At 34.8% G+C, this 22271-nt stretch overlaps 2 protein-coding genes across 15 annotated transcripts in view; both read left to right on the plus strand.

Annotated features, from left to right (window-relative positions):
- Positions 1-20329, plus strand: part of LOC126693543 (disease resistance protein RPV1-like) — a 72868-nt gene extending 52539 nt beyond the window's left edge. For 2 of the 4 annotated variants that reach the window (XR_007645397.1, XR_007645401.1), the window contains exon 10: positions 19105-20329. Coding sequence is in view for 1 of the 4 variants with exons in the window: in XM_050389528.1 (XP_050245485.1) it covers positions 15740-15787 (48 nt within the window). In the remaining 3 variants the exon portion in view is untranslated. Of the gene's footprint in view, positions 1-15739; positions 15812-19104 lie in introns of those variants that run through there. The other 2 variants (XR_007645399.1, XM_050389528.1) reach the window with 2 other exon arrangements.
- On the plus strand, positions 5808-20329 carry LOC126693540 (TMV resistance protein N-like). 11 transcript variants are annotated; one of them, XM_050389524.1, is made up of 13 exons: positions 5809-6262; positions 10167-10379; positions 10500-11027; positions 11294-12392; positions 12513-12794; positions 12914-13844; positions 14910-15739; positions 15810-16320; positions 16568-16894; positions 17722-18428; positions 18651-18794; positions 18902-19841; positions 19940-20329. In XM_050389524.1, the coding sequence occupies exons 3-9, from the start codon at positions 10513-10515 to the stop codon at positions 16849-16851; spliced, it is 4452 nt and encodes a 1483-aa protein (XP_050245481.1). In that variant the 5' UTR covers positions 5809-6262; positions 10167-10379; positions 10500-10512; the 3' UTR covers positions 16852-16894; positions 17722-18428; positions 18651-18794; positions 18902-19841; positions 19940-20329. The 11 variants fall into 11 exon arrangements, with proteins under 11 accessions (XP_050245474.1, XP_050245477.1, XP_050245478.1 ...); XM_050389525.1 differs by having other exon boundaries at positions 18902-19537; positions 19687-20329; XM_050389526.1 differs by having other exon boundaries at positions 18902-19156; positions 19247-20329.
- Positions 20330-22271: the final 1942 nt, after the last annotated feature.

Raw genomic sequence — 22271 nt, forward strand, 5'->3', positions numbered from 1 at the left:
CCAAACAAGAGACTATTTTATTTCCCAATAAGTAGATTAGTTTACATGATAAATAATTGGGTTGTGTTGACAGTAAGATGCTCATTAACAACAATTTTTTTCAGCTTTTTACTGCATTTATTCTACTTTTTCAGCTTTTTGATAATTGTAATTTATGGAATAGCTGTCAACAATGTCATTTTTTATACAAATTAATATTCCCAATAGATGATAGTGACTCTTGTTTTGTAGTGGTCTGCAAAATTTCTTTACCATTCATCCCCACAATCAACACAAGAAAATCCATATGCATTTTCCTTCCTGCACAGCCGCACACTCCATGCCAAACCGCCCATTTTCCATGACTTTTTTTTTTTTTTTTTTCAAATACAACAAACCCAATTTGTGAAGTATAATATTTAGAATCGAAAAGCTTATTTAACTTTTTACTTAAAACTTTTTGTTAAAAGTGTACTAAAATATATTTGTACTTTAAAAAATATGAAAAAATGCGAAAAAGACAAGAAAAAGTGAGGTTTTAAAAAATTGTACATAAAAACTAAAAACTAATGCCAAAAATATAATGTTTAGTATTATTGAGTTTACTATAAAATCAAGATAGAGGTTAAAGAAGTAGAAATAAACAAATGAAGTTCTGATTACTTATCCCCAAAAATTTGAAGCTGAAATTTTAATGTTAACCCTTGAATTTCTTCTTTAGAGAGGGATATTTTGTTTTGGTGAGAGAGGGAGGGCTGCCATGTAAGAAGGGGAGAAGAAAGAAACAAAGAACAAGGAAAATAGTAGGGAAAGAGGGCTGGACTTTCTGTCTGGTGCAGCCAAGAAAATGAGATAAGGGGAGGACTTTTGGGGCAGCCAAAGAAGATAAGAGATGTGGAAAATTGGGGTGGATACGTGTATGGCTAGGGAAAGAAAAATCACACCCACTTTCAACTTTCTTGCATTCACACTCAAACTTTCATACAAAAATAATTTATTGCATTCACACTTACCCTTTTCTACAAAAGTAATATCACTTTGCATATACATATATCCTTACCTTTATAAAGTTATATCTATCACATTAAAAGAGGATATATGTTCTAATTACTTTGAGAGAGTATGAAGAAGAAATAGGATGGAGTCTTGCCTTTCTTTCAAAGTGTGGACCCATGGGTTTGACAAAAGGGACTTAAGAGAGTTCCTAGCATTTTCCTTAAGAGAAAAGAGAGTAAAGTTAGAGGTGAGAATTCTGATTTTGCATGGACCGGTGGAAATGGAGAGGCTTCTTGGATGTTTGTCTTGACAAAAGTCAAGGAAGAAGTGAGGTGGAGCTTGGTGATTGCATGGCCAACCAAGTCTTGGTCTTTGGGTTTTATCAACATGCATGGTTCTTTGGCTTTGCATGTTTTGGATTTCAATTGGTTGCATGTGAGTGAAATTTCCACTATAACATCTCATTCATCATATGCCTAATTAAAACACCAACTATATATCTAATAACTTAAACCACTTAATATAGTTTTGTGCATACTAAGTTTATATTTATAATATAAATAGTCATTTCAATTATTTGTAATCTTTACAATTCTTATTCAATGACATTATAAAATAATATGTTTATTAAATACTCTTATATTAATTTTTGTAAGTAAGTGGCTTAAAATATTAATAATACTTAACCACTTAAACACGTAGTTTAATTATAAAAATTGGGACGGGGTGTTACAGTAGTGATCTGCAAAATTTCTTTATCATTCATCCCCACAATCAATACAAGAAAATCCATATGCATTTTCCTTCCTGCACAGTCGCACACTCCACGCCAAACCGCCCATTTTCCATGATTTTTTATTTTTATTTTTTCAAATCCAACAAACCCAATTTGTGAAGTATAATATTTAGTATCGAAAAGCTTATTTAACTTTTTATTGAAATTTTTTTGTTAAAAATGTGTTAAAATATATTTGTACTTTAAAAAAAATGAGAAAATGCGAAAAAGACAAGAAAAAGTGAGATTTTAAAAAATTGTACATAAAAACTAAAAACTAATGCTAAAAATTGATGCCAAAAATATAATTTTTAGTATTATTGATTTTTTTATGAATAGTTTGGTTGATTATGCCAATCTAAGGGCACACAATAATTAACCATTTTTTGAAAAAAATTTCTCGACGGCTTTTTTTAATTTTTACGAAAATGTTTCAAAAAATAGATGGGTTAATGTGTGCCGAACCCTTTATGGAATATCAGTCAACATTGTCATTTTTTATACAAATCAATATTCCCAATAGATGATAGTGACTCTTGTTTTGTAGTGATCTGCAAAATTTCTTTATCATTCATCTCCACAATCAATACAAGAAAATCCATATGCATTTTCCATCCTGCACAGCTGCACACCCCACACCAAACCGCCCATTTTCCATGATTTTTTATTTTTTATTTTTATTTTTTCAAATCCAACAAACCCAATTTGTGAAGTATAATATTTAGTATTGAAAAGCTTATTTAATTTTTTATTGAAAATTTTTTGTTAAAAATGCGCTAAAATATATTTGTACTTTAAAAAAAGTGAGAAAATGCGAAAAAGACAAGAAAATATGAGGTTTTAAAAAACTGTACATAAAAACTAAAAACTAATACTAAAAATTGATGCCAGAAATATAATTTTTAGTATTATTGAATTTTTTATGAATAGTTTTGTTGATTAGGCCAATCGATCATTAAATCAATAAGATTTTATTATTATTATTATTATTATTAAAAAGAAATAGGACATGAATCTGAAAAAAAAAAATAATAATAATAATAGGACATGGGTTTGAATAACATGTATACTTTGCTATAAATTTCGAGCTTGATTAATTTTCTCTATCTCTAAGCAATTGCATTTTGTCACCTTAGTATCATATTATGAAGTGGATTGCAAATGTTCTCCTCAAATGTGGGTTCCAGTTAGCTCAATTGGTAAAGTCTCTGATGGTTAAATAAGAGATCTGGGGTACAATCCTCGCTTACACCAAAAACCGATTGGTGTCTTGGTCTGATAATAAAGACCGTTTTTAGGAGCGGACGCCATGAGTTGAAACTCTTTAAAAAAAAAAAAAAATGTTCTCCTCAAACTTCAATGTTGAACAATTAATTTATTCAAACTATGGATCAATTGTGATCTCCTTCTATTATTAGAGTTTCTTTGATTTATGTTATACTTAAACATAAAATTCATATGTGCATCTCTTGATCATATAAAAATAAAAGGAAAATAAGAGGAGGAACGTAAATAAAATAAAATAATTCTTAGCTAGAATATTCACAGAAACATTAAAGAAAGGGAAAAAAAGTGAATGGTCAAATAATTGATAATTCTTCTTGTTTTCCTTTAAATTTTTTCCTTTCTTTTTTATTTTTTGCCCCAATCATCATATCACAAGAAGTGAAAACTAAATAACATTAGCATTTGCTTGCTCTTATGTTTAATTAGGATGCTTAAAGGAGATAAAAATTCTTTATCCCAACATCAATGTTCCCCTTGATCAATAACAGCTCTAGGATTTTTTTTTTTTTTTTTTTTTTTTTTTTGGGGGGGGGGTGGGGGTCAATTAGAACTAAGAAGATGAATCTTGAGTAAGAGATGGATTTTGTAGTTTATGTATTTTTTTTTTTATTACAAATTTGTTCATAGTGTTAGAAAGAGAACAAAAGATAAACTATAAGTTTATTTGATATATTGTTTCTTAACACAATAAAAAAATTAATTATTTTTTCTAATTAAGATTAAACTTTAAAAATTATATGTTGTTTCTAAATACAATAAACATATTAATCATTGTTGTTATAATTGAACTTTAATTATTATTACTTAAAATGCTTTTATCAATTAGTTTATGTCTTTACTTATTACAATTATTTTATTTACCAATTCAACTCAACTTTGACAACTATTGATTTTTAGAGCACTTGTAGCAATGGAGCTAAAAAACTATATAGCTATTTTAGCTCCACCAAAACATAAAAATAACCATACTGCAGTGGAGCTAAACCTATTTTTTTTTAGCTTCATTTCTACAGCGCACATCTATCTATGGATGTGCACTGTAGCTTAGAGCTAAAAAAAAAATAAAATAAAAAAAAATTTATTCCCTACCCGATTAAAATAATAAACATTGTTTTTTTTTTTTTTTTTTCATTCTTTTTTTCTCACACCATGCCTCTCTCAGTCACTCTCATTTGAAGCTCTCATCTCTTTAATTTCTCTCAAGCTCACTCTCTCAAACTTTCACCTCGCTGTTTCACTTTCATCGCCGTTGGCCCAACTCATCCTCAACGTCACCGCCACCGAAGCTCAATGTCACTGACCCATTAGCCGTCCCAAGCCGCCAATCAGCCTCAGACCCATGCTGCTGATCCGCCATTCGCCTCAGACCCACGAGTAGAGCGATAAGATCGAAACCGAGAGAGAGATGTAGCGTAATAGGAAACCAAAGCATTGGTGAGGATGTTGACAGTGTGGGCAACATCGACGCATGGGTTTGTCTTCGATTGGTGATTTGTTTGGTATGGATTGAGGAAAAAGATTGAGGATTTAGGTTTTTTTTTTTTTTCCTGTGGACTAATGGTGGTGGTGGATGTTTGTGTTGTGTTGGGTGTGGGTTGCTATGTTTGGCTACCAAGAAACTCTAAGAAAATCTAGGAAGTTTGTGTGGATATATTATTTTATTGTAGTAGATATATTATTTTATTGTGTTGAAAGCTAAAATAGATCCATTGCTGTAGCATGAGAGTAAGTAAAATAGATAAAATAACCTTTTGTGATGCCAAATAGCTAAATTTTTAGCTCCACTGCTGTGGATGCTCTTATAATTGTATTGAGAAAAATTTTGATGTGTTAACATTTGCATTTATCTTCATTCAATCATTCCCCTGTCCGTTGTCCCACGCCCCTTGTCTATTTTATTTTTTAGAATCACCCATGTCTAATTGTTTAATTGCTTTTTAGTGTAATATTTTCTGTTTTAAAAAAGCTAAAATATTTTTAAGAGAACCATATTCTAACTTATTTCAATTGAATTAAAAAAAAATAAAGGGGTCAAGGGGTTTAAAATTTTATTTTAAAGGATCAAAGCCAAATTATTTTAATATAGTTCTACATAATTCTTTATTTATTTTTTATAAGTTCCAGTAATTAACGACAAAAAGATGGCCTAAACTTAGAATCGGTTTAGCACAAGATAGTGACAGATGCTTTGGCTGGTCGCTGTGCCCCTCCAAGTTCGATTCAGATGATTATCGAAGGAGCTCGGAGATGGAGTCATATTGTCCAGGAGTGGCAGATCTCTCATGTTTGCAGGACCGGCAACTGTGCTGCCCATTTGATGGCAAGAAATGCCAAACTTGTAAATGACAGTGTTGTGTGGGTGGAGGATACTCCACCCATCCTAGAATGTCAGTTGTTCAAAGATGTAGCTGATTTGGCCTTAGGGTCCTTTTTATGCAAGTTACTGAATGTTTGTTATCAAAAAAGGTTTAGCACAAAGTCTTATAAATACAAATTAGCCAGAGATAAAGTTGACAACTTTTCCCCCACACCATTTACCATTATGACACGTATGTATTCAATGCCCCCACCATTTTTGTAACAATCGAGTTGTTATCATCATGTTTTGCTAGTCACCATGAATTTACGCTTTGTCCTCATTTTTGAACATGAGGGATGTGTACAGTAGAGTTGACTCATACGATGACTCTACCATTAACTTAACTTCTTCGAAACTCACGAAGAATGAAGTTTCTTTGAAAATTTCCAACATAGCTGCTTATACAGTGTACACCTGGTGAAAAAGCAATCTGAAAAGAACTTTGTTATTTTTAAGAAGAAAATATGAAAAGCTGTTTATACTTTATAGTAGCTAATAAAAACAAAATAATACAAAAGAGAAATTTCGCACTAAAACTTTCGGCTCCACTTTTGAAAAAGCGTCAAAAAATGGAGCAACTTTCGCTCCTCCCTAGGACTTGAAATTACTCTGAAATGAGAAAACATATAATAGTAATAAAAAAGAGCAGTGGAAGTTTCATGTATTTTTTCCTAAAAGGAGCACTGAAACTTCAGTCTGTTTCATTACTTCCAAAATTATAGCTCTCCTCAGTCTTTTCTCTCTCTTCATTTGCAAATTTCAGATTGGATTTCTATTCACTCCGATTCGACGCAAGTGATCAGGTTGGGATCAAGTCATTTCTTCTTCCCTAATTTCAGATCCACCTGTTCTAGCCCCAATATCAGGTGCGGCTTCTTGATTCTCTCAGTCTCATCTATTGTTAAAATTTTGTGGAGTTCGATGTGTTGTTAGTCTTTTTTGGCTCTGATTTTTCGGACTATTATGTGTGGGTTTATGATGTTTATGCTATTTACTGGGTTTTTGATATGAGACCAGAACTTCATATATCAACACCAAACCTTTAAATCTGAGATCTTTTGGCTTTATTTTCTGGGTTTATTTTATCAGATCAAAGCCTTTATTTTTTTTCACCTATGCATTCTTCTCTTATCTTCAGGTAGGTTGGGTTGGTGTGTAGAAGAAACGTGGGTAGCCGTTCTGACATAGGCCCCACTTGCTTTTTACAAACCAAATGCTGAGTTCAAGTTTGGGTTCCAAACAGGAATTTGAAAATTGAGATATGGGTGTGTTGAGAATCAAACACTGTAAACTTCAATCTTTGAGACTTTGACACACTTGCTTATGCCCCAGCTGGGCTCTAAATTAAAATTTCTTTTATTGCGATGATCTTAGCCACATAATAACTAGATTTGACTGTGTAGAACTCATTGTTGGAATGTGACCAAAACATAGAATCATTTGTCTGATAACAAGTCAGGCGAACACGTAGAAATAAAGGTAGTGAATCTCGTACCGTAGCGGCCGGTATGACCGGTAATTTCCGTACCGGCACCTACTCCGGTACAGAAATGCTTGTGTTTCGTGTCGGATTAAATACCGGTCTTACCGGGTTGATCCGGTCAAACCGGATCAAATACCGGATTCCGACCGATAAATGTATACCGGACCGAAACCAAAAAAAAAGTTAACTGTCAGATCTAAAAGTCGCTCTCCCTCCTCTCAAAAACTTACTGGATTAGCGTCAATCACGTCGCCTACGCAGTAAACATGCTTCTTTGTCACCCTCACCTTGTTGATCTATCTCCCTTCTTCGTCGTCGTCTTTTTCTTATTCATTTGGTCTGCTTCTCTTGTTTATTTTTGTTTTATACGGGTTTTAATTTATGTGCTACTTGCCGTGTGAGTATGTGACTGGCGTGAGTCTGATTCTGCTGACCCCTCACGTGATGGGTAATTTTTTTTGAATTGAAGTGAATGCTTAAAAAGCTTTGTTGGAACTGTAAAGGTAGTTTGTTAGAGCATTAGCATCAGGAAATTTCAATTCTATTCTATTTTACCATTTCAAAAAGTCACTTTATCATTATACCATCCCATTTTACAATACCTCCAACATCCCAAACTTTTATTTTTCTATTCTACCCATTAAAATAATATATCTACCCAATAAAATATATTTTTTCTTTTTTTCTCCTCATTCATCTATCTACTGCCCACCAAAAAAAACCCACTCCGTGACCCACGCCAACCAAAACGCAGAACCCAGGCCTCGTCGACCAATACGCAGAACCAAACCTCGCCGACCAAGCACGACAAAGACCTCGCCGACCAAGCAAGACCCAAACCTCGCCGACCAAGCACGACACAGCAACCCACGGTCAAACACAGCAACCCACCCTCTCCGATTCAAACCTCTGTCAAACCCATCGGAGCCATCGAAGCCATCTCCAGCAACCCACCCTCTCCGATTCAAACCTTTGTCAAACCCGTCGGAGCCATCTCCAGCACACCCAGCCCGCCGATCCACGCCAATCCAAACCCACCATCAACCGATCCCAACCCACCACCATGCCCAGATCAAACCACGAACCCAACCCAGCTCCGGTGCAAGCCTTGAACGAGGAAGAGAGATGTGAGATGAGAGAAAGAGGGATTTTGCATGGAGTGGGAGACGGAGAGACAGAGTGTGAGTGAGAGGAAGAGACGACTGAAGGAGAGAGAACCATGGAATAAAAAATTAATATTCAGTTTAGAATTGTGCTACAGTGCAATTCTAAAGATAGAATTGCACTGTAGCAGTATTGCAAAAAAATTTGCAATACTTGGGTTTGGCTTTCTCTGATGCAGAGTGTTTTGAAGCTTAAAATGTTAAATTTCTCTTACATATGGCATTAGCATTCTCCAATGCTAATGCTCTTAGAGGGGTTAAATAACTTATTTTTAATTTTTAAATAATATTATACACATTTTTATTTACTTTTTTTTATCCATACGAATTTAAAAAAATTATAAATAATATTACTCAAACTCATCTATTAAATGGGTCTAAGAAATTGTACAAATGGTTAAATATTACTCCAATAGCTGTCTGCCACTTGTTTCATGGGAAATTATTTATCATTCAATATCAATATTGTAGGCTTGTGCTCTCAAAGTTTTATTGGGTAGTCAAATAAAATATTGGGCTTGGATAGAGGTTTAAAATAGCTTGGACATGAGCTAGTAGCATAAACAAAATAAATAGGAATTTAAGTTCTAATTAAATATATTAAGTTATGTTTTAAGATTAATAAGCTCTAATTATTTATATAAATTCATATATATATATATACATATATAAATTGTGGTAAATCTGAAACAGTACCAAAATATATCGTTTCACTTGTCAAACTGGTAAAGCCTCCTATACGAAATTGAATTCCTCTCAATATCCCCATTATCAAAGTTTTAAGACTTTAGACCTAAGGGTTGTAATAGCCATCTTAATTTCATGTTTTCAACAATGCTTGCAAATTGTGTCTTATTCACAATTAAAAATAGATTCTCATAAAATAAAATAAAAAATGGTTAAAAATAAAGTGAGGCTAGAAAAGCACAATCTCCATTAAATTTAAGAAGATAGTTTATTAAACTTTAAAGTTTTAATAATTTGCAATGCAAAATGCAAAGAATTTATAACTTAGACTTTTAGAGTGGATTTAAGTAATTAGTACATAAAACTAACAATATTTATGTTTTTGTTTTTTTGAGCTGACATTATTTATTATTTTAGTCATGCAAAGATGCTGTCGTATAACTAATACTAGGCATATGCACAATATATACGAGCACCTGAACTATGCAACTGCACTTTTTAAATGTAAGAGAGAAAAGTTAAAGGTTTGAAATTATTCATTTGTTCTAATATTAAAATTGAAGATGAATTTTTTTTAAGTTTAAAAATCTCAGTTCTTAAAAGACAATTGTATAATTTTTTTTTACTTTAATAATTAATTTTTTAATAAATATATAAACAAATTATTAACTTGGAAGCAACATAAAAAGCAATATAAAACAAAGTTTTGAATTCTATCTTAGATGTTTTTTCAGATGGGCCATATGAATAGAATATTCTGGTGTTTTGAAATTATCTGCCAAATATGTATACATAAATTATTTAAATTACTTAGTGTGCGTTTGAAAAGAGATTAAAAATGAAAATTATTTCATTATTCAGCTTATTTTTATTACTATTTATAAGTTTTATTACACTATTTATGGGCTCTATTGTATTATTTCAGTTAATTTTTATCTTTATTTACAATATTTTTAGTAATAATTTTTTAGTTTTAACAAAATAAACGATATTTAAACATATTTTAAAGTATAAAAATAAATTCCTTATACAGTGATATAATAATGAGACTGATTAAAAAAATTCAAACTTTATATTACTTAGTAGATTGTACAGCTGGGATGAGATTGTTTATGTAAAAATAATCAAATAAAGAAGATTGTACTTGTTGTAGATGCTCTCTCCCAAGGAAAAAAAAAAAAAAAAAACTTGTCGTCGATGGGTATTGGGTAAAGTAAACTATGAACGTTCCTAGAAGGCTCCTTACTCCATTTCTTTAATTTATTTTTTGTACTTTTCAATTTTTCAGATATTACTTTTTCCCCTTCTCATCTCTTTACCTTCTTCACTGTCCTGACCGGACCTTTTTCTTCCCTCTCTCTCACTTTCTTTCATTCTCACTGTACCCTCTCGGCCTCTCATGATCTACTCATCGTTTAGTTTTTTGTTTTCTCTCAGGAGCACTGAAATTTCTAGGAAGTGGAAGTACTCAGAAAAATATAATAAAACAGAGCGGTGGAAGTTTCTTGTAATATTTCCTAAAAGGAGCACTGGAATTTCATTACTTCCAAATTTCTAGGTTCTCTGCAAATTCTCTTCTCAGTCTTCTCTCTCTCTTCATTTGAAAATTTCAGATTAGATTCGACGCATTTTCAAAACAACGCAAGTCAGGTTGGGCGTCAAGTAATTTCTTCTTCCCTAATTCATTTTCTTTTTAATCTTTCTTCGGTTCTAAATTTCTAATTGATTATTATTTGTTTTTTTTTTTTTTTGTTTTAATTTTGCATGCAGATCTATTTTTCTAATGGCTTTAGTGGACATGGAAACGGACTCGTCATCTTTCCCAAGTTCTTCTTCTTCTGCTGCTGCCCGATGGAATTATGACGTCTTTCTGAGTTTCAGAGGCGAGGACACCCGCTACAATTTTGTGGGTCATCTTTATGAAGCTTTGAGACAAAAAGGCATTCACACTTTTAAAGACGATAAAAACCTTGACAGAGGAAAACCCATCTCACCAGAGCTGTTGAAAGCAATAGAGGAGTCGAGATTTGCTATCGTCATTATCTCAAAAGACTACGCATCTTCAGCTTGGTGCTTAGATGAACTTGCACACATAATTCACTGCAAGAAAGAGATGGCAATGACAATTCTGCCTGTTTTTCACTATGTGGATCCATCCGATATACGGAATCAAATGGGAACTTTTGAGCAGGCATTTATTGAACATGAAAAAAAGGAGAACAAAGAGAGGGTGGAGAAATGGAGAGATGCTTTGAGACAAGTGGGCAATCTCGCTGGATGTCATTTAAAGAATACTAGGTAATTAAACTTGACTAATTATTTATTTATTTTAAATATATTCAGCTGACCCACTCCATGTATATAACTTTATTTGGAACCTTAAGTAGATCTACATACATGTTTCATTCTACTTCTTTCAATTTTTTTCCTGAGTGGATTGCTTTACATATTTTTGTTTCACTCAACCGAATTGAACATCATATATGTTTTTTTTTTTTTTTTTTTTGTGTGTGTGAACTCTTGGTGGTTCAAACTCAATGCATACTGTACCTTTTTCATTGCAGGTACGAGACAGAAGACATCAACGACATCATGGGATGGATATCACTTCACTTGAAATATGATGCAATCCCTTACATTACTAGGGACCTGGTAGGAATATACTCTCGAATGGTGGAATTGGAGTCGTTTTTAGCTATAGGGTCAAACAATGTTCGCTTTATAGGGGTTTGGGCAATGGGGGGAATGGGTAAGACAACCCTTGCTAGAGTTGTTTATCATATGGTTTCTAAAGAATTCGAAGCTTATAGTTTTATTGAGGATGTTAGGGAAAATTCTGAAAAACATGGTTTTGTTGGACTACAAGAGAAACTTATTTCTAATATTTTGGAGGAAACAGATTTGAAAATTAGAGATAAGTATGATGGAGTTCTCAAAATCAAGAAAAGGTTATGTCATAAAAGGATTCTTCTTGTTCTTGATGACGTAAATAAATTAGACCAGTTAAAAATGTTAGCTGGGGAGCATGATTGGTTTGGTCCGGGTAGTAGAATTATCATAACAACAAGAGATGTGCATGTGTTGAACACACATGGAGTAGATGGAATATATGAAGTTCAAGGATTGTATGATAAAGATGCTTTTCAACTTTTTTGCTCGAAAGCTTTTAGAAAAGAGCATGTCCCAAAAGATTATTTTGTGATGTCCGAAGAATTTTTAAAATATGCTGCTGGTCTGCCTTTAGCTCTTGAGGTTTTGGGTTCCTTCTTGTTTGGGAAAAGTACCATTGAATGGAAATGTGCGTTAGAGAGGTTCAAAGAATATCCTAATACAGAAGTTCTCAATGTACTTCAAATAAGTTTTGATGGACTCCATGACTTAGAGAAGGAAATATTCCTGCATATTGCATGCTTCTTTAATCACAAGGAGAAGGATTATGCAGTAGATGTACTGGATAGTCTTGGCCTTTACGCTATTATTGGATTGAAGGAACTCATTAATAAATGTCTCTTGAACATTGATGATGCCGATATATTGAGTATGCATGATTTACTTGAAGAAATGGGTAAGAACATAGTTCGTCAAGAGTGCCCTAATGATTGTGGGAAGCGTAGTAGACTGTGGCGTTATGAGGACATTGAAAATGTGTTGAAAAATAATAAGGTAAGAGGTTATTTAGAGAATTTGAGCTCATTCCCTACCTTCTTGTTCAACAAATTTGATATTTAAATATTTATGCTAATAAGATATTTCACAATTCTCCAATTCCTTCTTGATTATTAGGGAATAGAAGTAGTTCAAGCCATGCATATTTTGCGTAATAATGATGATGATGAAGTAAAAGAGACATGTTGGAGCCCTGAGGCCATTTCACAGATGTACAATCTTAAATTTCTTAGCATTGATGGTATTTTCCATGACCCTCAACATCTTCCAAATTCTTTAAGAGTTCTTTGTTGGAGGTATTATCCTTCAAATTCTCTACCATCAACTTTCCAGCTAGATGAGCTTGTTATGCTTCATTTGCCAGAGAGCAGAATTGAACAACTTTGGATAGGACTAAAGGTAATTGTGTGTTATTTAGTATCCTTACAACTTTGCATTTAAATTTCAATAAATCGGACACTAGGAAACTCATCGACTTGACTTCTTTTTTAACTTTTTTTTTTTCCTTCTTGAAACAGAATTTTGACAAGTTGAAGTTCATCGACTTGTCAAAATCGGGCCTGATTATATCCCCGGATTTCACTGGAGTCCTAAATCTTGAGAAATTAACACTTTCATATTGTAAAAATTTATGTGAGCTTCACCCATCTGTTGGACTTCTTAAAAAGCTTGTTCTTCTTAATCTAAATTCTTGCTCAAATCTTATGTGTCTTCCTAGCAGCATTTGTAGCTTGAATTCGCTTCAACGTCTTAATCTTTGTGAGTGCTCAAATTTTGACAACTTGCCGGAGAACCTCGGGAATCTCAAAGGTCTCTATGATCTTGATTTGAGTGGAACAGAAATAAAAGAGTTGCCTTCGTCAATTGAAGGCTTGACGACCCTTAATTCATTGACTCTCGTAGATTGTGAGGATCTTGTGTGCCTTCCTAGCACCATTTGTAGCTTGAGTTTGCTTCGACGTCTTAATCTTTGTGGGTGCTCGAATTTTGATAACTTGCCGGAGAACCTGGGGAATCTCAAAGGTCTCCATGATCTTGATTTGAGTGGAACAGCTATAAAAGAGTTGCCTTCATCAATTGAAGGCTTGACGACCCTTGATTCATTGACTCTCGAAGATTGTAAGAATCTTGTGTGCCTTCCTAGCACCATTTGTAGCTTGAGTTCGCTTCAACATCTTGATCTTTGTGGGTGCTCAAATTTTGACAACTTGCCGGAGAACCTAGGGAATCTCAAAGGTCTCTATGATCTTGATTTGAGTGAAACAGCTATAAAAGAGTTTCCTTCATCAATTGAAGGCTTGACAACCCTTACTTCATTGGATATGCATGGTTGCAAAAATCTTGTGTGTCTTCCTAACACCACTTGTGGTTTTCAATTCCATGGTGCTCTTGATCTTTCAACATGCTCAAGATTTAAAAACTTGCCAGAGAACCCATGGATAATCGAACGTCTAGGGAGGCTTGATTTGAGTGAAACAGCTATAGAAGAGTTTCCTTCATCAATTGGAGGCTTGATTGGCCTGACTTCATTGATTCTTAGGAGTTGCAAAAATCTTGTGTGTCTTCCTAACACCATTTGTTATTTGAAATCACTTGAATGTCTTGATCTTTCTTGGAGCTCAAATTTTGAAAACTTGCCAGAGAATCTAGGGAATGTCAAAGGTCTAAAGATGCTTCATTTGGATTTCACTGCTATTATGGAACTACCTACATCAATTGGAGGCTTGATTGGCCTGACTTCATTGACTCTTGGGAGCTGCAAAAATCTTGTGTGTCTTCCTAACACCATTTGTTGTTTGAAATCACTCGAATGTCTCGATCTTTCTCGGAGCTCAAATTTTGAAAGCTTGCCAGAGAATCTAGGGAATGTAAAAGGTTTGAAGAGGCTTAATTTGAGTGGAACAGCTATAAAAGAGTTGCCTTCATCAATTGAACGCTTGCCAAACCTTACTTCATTGGATATACATGGTTGCAAAAATCTTGTGTGTCTTCCTAACACCATTTGTTGTTTGAAATCAGTCGAATGTCCTGATCTTTCTGGGAGCTCAAATTTTGAAAACTTGCTAGAGAATCTAGGGAATGTCAAAGGTCTAAAGATGCTTCATTTGGATTTCACTGCTATTATGGAACTACCTTCATCAATTGGAGGCTTGATTGGCCTGACTTCATTGACTCTTGGGAGCTGCAAAAATCTTGTGTGTCTTCCTAACACCATTTGTTGTTTGAAATCACTCGAATGTCTCGATCTTTCTTACAGCTCAAATTTTGAAAGCTTGCCAGAGAATCTAGGGAATGTAAAAGGTTTGAAGAGGCTTAATTTGAGTGGAACAGCTATAAAAGAGTTGCCTTCATCAATTGAACGCTTGCCAAACCTTACTTCATTGGATATATATGGTTGCAAAAATCTTGTGTGTCTTCCTAACACCACTTGTGGTTTTAAGTTCCATCGAGCTCTTAATCTTTCAACATGCCCAAGATTTAAAAACTTACTAGAGAACCCATGGATAATTGAAGGTCTAGGGATGCTTGATTTGAGTAAAACAACTATAGAAGAGATGCCTTCATCAATTGGATGTTTGACTAACCTTACTGCATTGACTTTAAGATTTTGCTTAAATCTTGTGCGCCTTCCTAGCACCATTTGTAGTTTGAAGTTGCTTACTTATCTTGATCTTTATGGATGCATAAAATTTAACAACTTGCCAGTGAACATAGGAAATATGAAAGGTTTGAAGTGGCTTGATTTGTGTTGGACGGACATAAAGGAGGTTCCTTCTTCCATTGCTCTCCTTAAAAATCTCGAACACTTATATATCAGTAAATGGAAGTTATCTGAATTTTATTTTATGCCAGTAACTCTTGCGACGATGGCCCCATTATGGAGTTCCCTGCCAAGAAGCCCATTATTGTCTTTATCTTTACATCATTCCTTATCAACAAGTCCCGTTCCAATGGGCTTTTTATTTCCTTCCTTATCAGGTCTGCAGTCTTTAACTAATCTGGTTCTTAGTGACTGCAATCTTTTGTCAATCTCCAATGACATTGGCTGCTTGTCCTCTTTAGTACAGTTAGATCTAAGTGGAAATAATTTTGTTTTCCTTCCTGAAAGCATGTCTCAACTCTCTAATCTTCGAAGACTCTATTTAGAGGGTTGCAAAAGTCTTCAATCATTGGAAAGTGTTCCGTCAACTGTTGATTATGTAATTGCAAACAATTGTACCTCACTGGAGAAATTGCCAAAACTGCAATTTAATCCTTCTAGGTCAGATCACTCCCGTTTAAATTTCCAGTGTTGCAACTGCTTCAAATTGGTTGACTATTTTCAAAGCAGTAACATGCTTCAGGTGTCTCTCTCTCTCTCTCTCTCTCTCTCTCTCTCTCTCAGTTCCTAACATTATGCCTTGTATATTTCAGGGACTACCAAACATTATTATTCCTGGAGGTAAAATTCCAAAATGGTTTTCCCTTGAATGTCAGGGTGGTAACATAGGAGTGTCTTTTCGTGGGTGTGATGACTTGATGGGAATTGCGTTGTGTATTGTACTTGTACCCAATGGGTCACAAGTCTCACAACTTACATATAATTTATTTATCAATGAATTTAAATGGTTCGTACAATATTTTCAGTTAAAATATGGTAATGTTGAATCACCTCACTGTTGGCTGCTCTATTTGTCCTCTCAATATTTTGGCTCTGATTGGGGTAAAATACTTAGTCACACTGATGCTAATGGACTCAGTCAACTCGAGATGAAATTATTAGCTAACAAAGAGGGGGTGGAGAAAATTGGGGTTCATTTGGTATACAAGCAAGACATCGTAGATCCCAATCAAACTATGGCACAGTGCATTAACAACAACAGTATACTGTATGAGGATCTGGCTGATTCTGAGGATCAGCCAGAATCAATTTTTAACTTTGCCAGTAAGTGATCATCTTCTTTTTTTTTTTTTTTTTTTTTTTTTTTTTTGGGACGAATACTATCATTTTTATTTTCAAATGTTAACTTCAAAGTACCTCGGCATTATCTAGTAACACTTGCAGAAAAATAAGCCCAAACTCAAAAATTAAAATAATACCATATCACGTTTCTATTTTTAGGTTTATTTTTTTAATCGGGTTGGAATAATACAAAATTTTCTTTTTGTCTTGTTGGTGAACTTTTATTTAGTGGAAGGAGAGGATCAAACGTCCAAGAAGCTTGACTTCATTCATGGAGGGAAGAGCCATTGTTTCCAAGACATCGAAGATCCCAATCAAACTATAACAGAGTTGAGCATCAACAGCAGGACACTCTATGAGAATCTGGGTGATCTCTGCCATGATCTTTACCATTCAGCCGCAGAAGGTAGCAGAAATAAACGAAGCCGTGATGAGCAAGATTGGGCTGGACCTAGTGGAGAAGGCTACTCTAGTGATGAACCAAATCCAAAGACTTGGAGGTTGTATGGCTGATTCTAAAAGAATTTATTATAAGGAAGATTCGACTTCTTTGCCTGTAAGTCATCATCTTTCTTCTTGCTATTACAATATACAAGTCTTGATGTTCTCTTTCATTTTATGGAGAGGGGAATCCAATGAAATGAAATTGTGGGTCTAGTTTCTTAGGTTTAAATTGGCATGATAAAAAAATTTAATTTGTCATAGGTATAAATTGGAGTGTTTCTTTTTCGATTTTTAAGCTAGCATTGAGAGAGGGAAAAAAGAAAGTTCAAAGTATTGTTTGGCACTCACATCCCAATCACCTAAACGAATAATAATTTTTTTTTTCTTCTTAACTTGTTGGGGCACTTTCATATAATGGAAGGAGGGGATCCAAGAAACTTGAAGCCTATCGAAGTGGTAACAGGGATAGTTACGAGAGCGATGTAGAAGAATTAGCCAAGGGGGGTTCCTTTTTGCTGTGTGTGGGGCTTTGTTCAATTGGTTTTATAGAGTTTATTCACTTGCCCAATGCTTTTCTTCTATTTTGTAATTTCCTATTTTCTTAGTGAAATTTTTTGTTAGACATTGTCTGTGGATGTAGGCCTAAGGTCGAACCACATAAATCTGTGTTCCATGTGTAATTGTCTTTTCTATTTCTATATCACATGACCTACTATTATATTGTTACACCATCACAATAAGGGTGCGTGGTGGTGGTGTCTTGGAGCAGTTGTTATAGATGTTGTGTTTGGGACTGAATAATTACATTAGTTTGAGATTGTATGGCTACTCAAGACATGCCAGATGGCATAATGGGAGGAAATTGGGGATTATGCTTCTGCTATTATCTATAGTGATAAGTTTCTACATTTTTTAAACATCTTGAAGTTGTGACAGCAGCAGAAGAAATCAAGCCACTTGATAGTATCTGTATCTTCAAGAGCAATGAGGAACTTGATCAGCCTAGGGCGACCCATGATTTTGTAGAAGCAGCCATCTAAACCACCTTCCCCAAAAGTTCTATTGGTACATTTCACACACAGCCTCATCAAATCCTCAATTGTTCTCTTAGCATATTTCCATTCCTCTTCCTCTACTCTCCTTTCTGCTTTCTCTATTTTTACGATAAATTATGGTTTAATTGAATCACATCACCTTTGGCTGCCCTATTTTTCCAACTACTATGTGTCTTGCCATTTCAGCTCCAATGGGGGAAGGATGTTTAGCTAAAACCAAATTGATGCTAATGGATTTTGTGAAATTAATATTAAAATAGATAGCTGGAACTTGGAGGTGGAGAAAATTGGGATCTGCTTAGTATACTGGCAAGACATGGAAGATCCCAATCAAACTATGGCACAGTGCAGCAGCAACAGCAGTACAATTTATGAGGTCCTGGGTGTTCTACATCATGATCTTGATGATTCAGCTGCAGAATCAGAAATAAGCGAAGCCATGATGAGGATGACAGGGCTGGAGCTAGTGGAGAGTGCTACTATAAAGAGGATCCACAGCCAAAGAGGATTCAAACTTGAAGGATTAATTGCTGATTTTGAAGAATCTAGTGAAAATGACCTGGAAGGCTAAACAGTTTCTGTTTATTACCTGTAAGTCATCATTTTTCTTTCTACAAACTTCAAAATATTGTGGTACTTGTACCTTAGTGGCAGCTTTTGGCAATTGCATCCAAATTGAAACAAACTCAAAAATTAATATCATGCGCACCGTATCACTTTTTTTTTTCCCCTAAGTTGTTTTTTTTATTGGGTGGGAATAACACAAATTTTTCTTCTTGTCTTGTTGGTGAACTTTTATTTAATTAATGGTAGGATGGGATCAAACATCTGAGAAGCTTGAAGCTTTTGCCACCGTGGACGGTTACAAGAGTGTCAACGTTGAAGTATTAGCCAAGTAGCTATTCTCCTCTCACACTCACCTTGGGCTCTTGCGAAAGTGGTCAAGGACTCAAAATGGTCAAGCTTTTAAATTAACTTTCAATTGGCTCTCATTATTGATTAAATCTTCTATTTTTGGGTGGCCTGCTAATGTGATGTTCTGTTAAAATTCTAATGACATACAGACATAAATCCTTCCCATCTACTTCTTTTTGTTAACACAAAGTTACCATCCAATGCCTCATTTGGTTGGAGAAGTATAATGGAAGCTTGAAAGGTTGCACAGTTGAGCTACTGTTGGAAGATAGGGATGGAAAACAGGCAGCTGCCGACACCGAATGCATCCAGGGTGGTTTTACTAAGAAATCCTCAATCTGCAGCAAACTAGGTGACTTGCTGGATGATAATACAAAGACTCGCAGAAAGATTTTTCTGGACAGGTTGTTCATGCCACAAGAAGCTGCTGTCATTCAAAAGCATTCCGTGAAATACTCAACATTTTGATTACAGTATCTTTTGGGTGGGTGCAGAAATTTGAGATTTTTCAGTTCGGGGTGCATATGATTTGTCAGACCACGAGGCAATGGCAGGTTTAGGAGAGGCTTCAAACAATCACAGCTCAACAATTTTGTGGCGGGCACTGTGGAAGGCTCGGGTTCCTAACAAGATTAAAGTTTTTCATGGCATACTCTTAAGTTTATCCTGCTAACAAAGCCTCATCTATTTTCCAAATGCATCATCTCTTCAGTAACTTGTGAGCAGTGTAATGAAGTTCCTGAAACCAGTTTACATGCTTTTGGTCTTGCCCCGACACCAAGAAGGTATGGCAATTAGTTGAATGCATAAACTACTTTATCCTGCACCAGCCTTATCAGAACTGGACTGGTCTATTCTCCTGGATGCTGCACCATAAGAATACATTCTCACTGAAACTATTTTCCACTCTCTCATGGCAATTATGGCTGCACAGAAATGGAGAGATTTGGGGAACCAGGAATACAGCCAACCACTTTGGTATATATAGGTAAAGAGATGCATGAACACTAAGCTGCAAAATTTTCATCTGAGATACTGCAGAAAGTACGTCTCCTAATATTGAAGCCCCCTCAGTTACCTTACTCCAAGGTAAATGTTGCTGTAAATGTTGCGGTGATTAGAGATCTCAATGTGAATTTTGTTGCACCTAAGGTTGAGGTGATTGTGGGCGAATGCTGTCTCTGGAGGCTCATTTTGCAGGATTCTGGCATGCCTTACAATTGTTTAACCAGCAGGGAATTCAGGAGGTTCAACTTGAGAGCCACTTAAGTATTGCCAATTTGCCATTGCTGCTTTTAACATGGATTCCTCCCTCCCCTCCCCTCCTCCCAACCCCCCACCCCCAAAAACAAAAAAAAAAAAAAAAAAGTGACCTGAAATGTGCTGTTCAACAAAGTGAAAATAGCAATATCTACTTTCCGATGTTGCAATTTTAATTTTTTGGACAAAAGCTGTAATAATGCTCCTCTAGATTTAGCAGATCTTGGATGTAAAAATTGCGTCACTGAGATTTGGCTACTTGATAATTTTGTGAAATGCAATACAAATCCTGCCGCTTTTATTTTAAGAAAAATACATATTTACGTATTGATATTTATCTTTCCAATGTAACGGTTTGTTATTAAATAATTGTTGTTTTTATTTTTCTCCAACAGTCGCAACATATATAATATTTTTCCCCCCTTCTTGGCATTTGGCTCTCTGATTCATATTGAGAAATTTCGAACAGAAACCTTGCTTGGTTCAGATGTTGATTTACTACAAATGGCTTACTTTTAGTCTCCACCGTTGGTTTAAGCTCTCTTCATAATCCCCCCTCAGTTCTTAATATTATCCCTTGGCATTGGAGAATGGCATTCCTTTGGTGCCATATATGGGTAAACAGCAGCACCTGAGGCCATCTTACATACCACAACCCTTAAAGATTTTCACATCCACTGATTTTCTCATTCAACGATGTCTTCCCACACAAATTCTTGGGAATTAATTAAGCAGCACGTCATTAATTCTTTCCAAAACCAGACACAATTTAAATTCCTCTAGATACTATGAAAAATCTTATTGCAAACTGGTTGCTCATGCTTATAGTTGCTTCAAGATTTCCATTTCCCATTCGAGAAATGCAATATAAATAAATATCTTCAGGGTGGCTAGGAACCATTCTCATGCCAATCGACACAACAACCTTGAACAGTGAACCATCTCTAGCTCTACTGGGGCCTGGTATCTGTTCCTGGCTAAAGCAGAGATCATTCTACCAATTCCTTGCTCTAATGCAAATTGAATCTGATTCTCATGTCCATCTTTTGGGAGCAAAGGGCAATGTTATTTTGATAAACTCATTTAATAATCCTCAAATCCTTCTCATTTCTCAGAACCATTTTCTGCACACAGTACAGTACAATGTCTCTTTGAAACCACATTCCTTCTTCAGTCACCACATTTCTCCAAAACAACTTATTATTGATATGATATGCCCACCTTTTCCAATTTTATAGGGAATGGAAATTAAATATTTCAAACTAAAATAAAACCTTAATCAAATTTTAAACACCAAATCATATATTTTTGCTATCTCTAAAGAAATACTAACAATAAATAAAACGACACCGGCTATAATTGGCAATTGCCACCATTTTTCACTTCACTAAGTCAGAGCTGAGCTTGTTGAAGTAAAAAAATGGAGAATACGACAATTCTGAAGGACTGGGTTCGAGTGAGTCTGACTCGGAGAAAACCGGAACCATCACAACCCTCACCTCAAGGTTCTCTTCTTCTTTCTTTTGTCTCTTGAAATTTCAAAATTCCTCTATTTTTTTGTTATATATCTTTTGTCCTATAAACGACGGCGTTTGACATCTCATAATTAAAGTGGGTTTATTCTTCTGAGTTGCAAAAGGGAAGTGGAAGTTTGGATACCTGACACGCTGGCCAGGTCTTTGAAAATAGCAAACTTTTTTTTTTTTTTGGTAAATTACTTTTTTAAACCCATATTTTATATATTTTTTAAATTACAATCCTCCCACAAATACCAAAAAATTTACCAAATATTTCACATTTTACTTCTATAGCATTTGAGACAGTGTCAACTGAACCACCACCGAACAGAAACCCAAAGTAGGTTGTCAGAAAATCAATGACACTTTTAAAGTTTGACAAACATTTAGGGAAAAAAAAAATCTTTCTCTAGTTTTACCATCGATTGCACACTACGTGACGACAATAGGTAATACCATGTGTACCATCAAGACCTTGATGAAACTATTATTGTGGGCATAACACAATTGTCAAAGTGTCACAACTCGAATCGCTCAACTATTGCCAAACATTATGTGAAGATAATCTTGAAATTTCATGGTCATACTATTGTACCAGTTTGGATTGCGCGTCTGCGTTCAGCGTTTTGGGGGGTTTTTTTTTTTTTTTTTTTTTTTTTTTAGCGCATGAACAGTAAAATCACATGAATTTACTATGCAGGAGACAAAAATCACTGTTCACGTACTATAGCAGCACTGCTCA

Source organism: Quercus robur, chromosome 7, assembly GCF_932294415.1.
Source record: "Quercus robur chromosome 7, dhQueRobu3.1, whole genome shotgun sequence".
NCBI lineage: Eukaryota > Viridiplantae > Streptophyta > Magnoliopsida > Fagales > Fagaceae > Quercus > Quercus robur.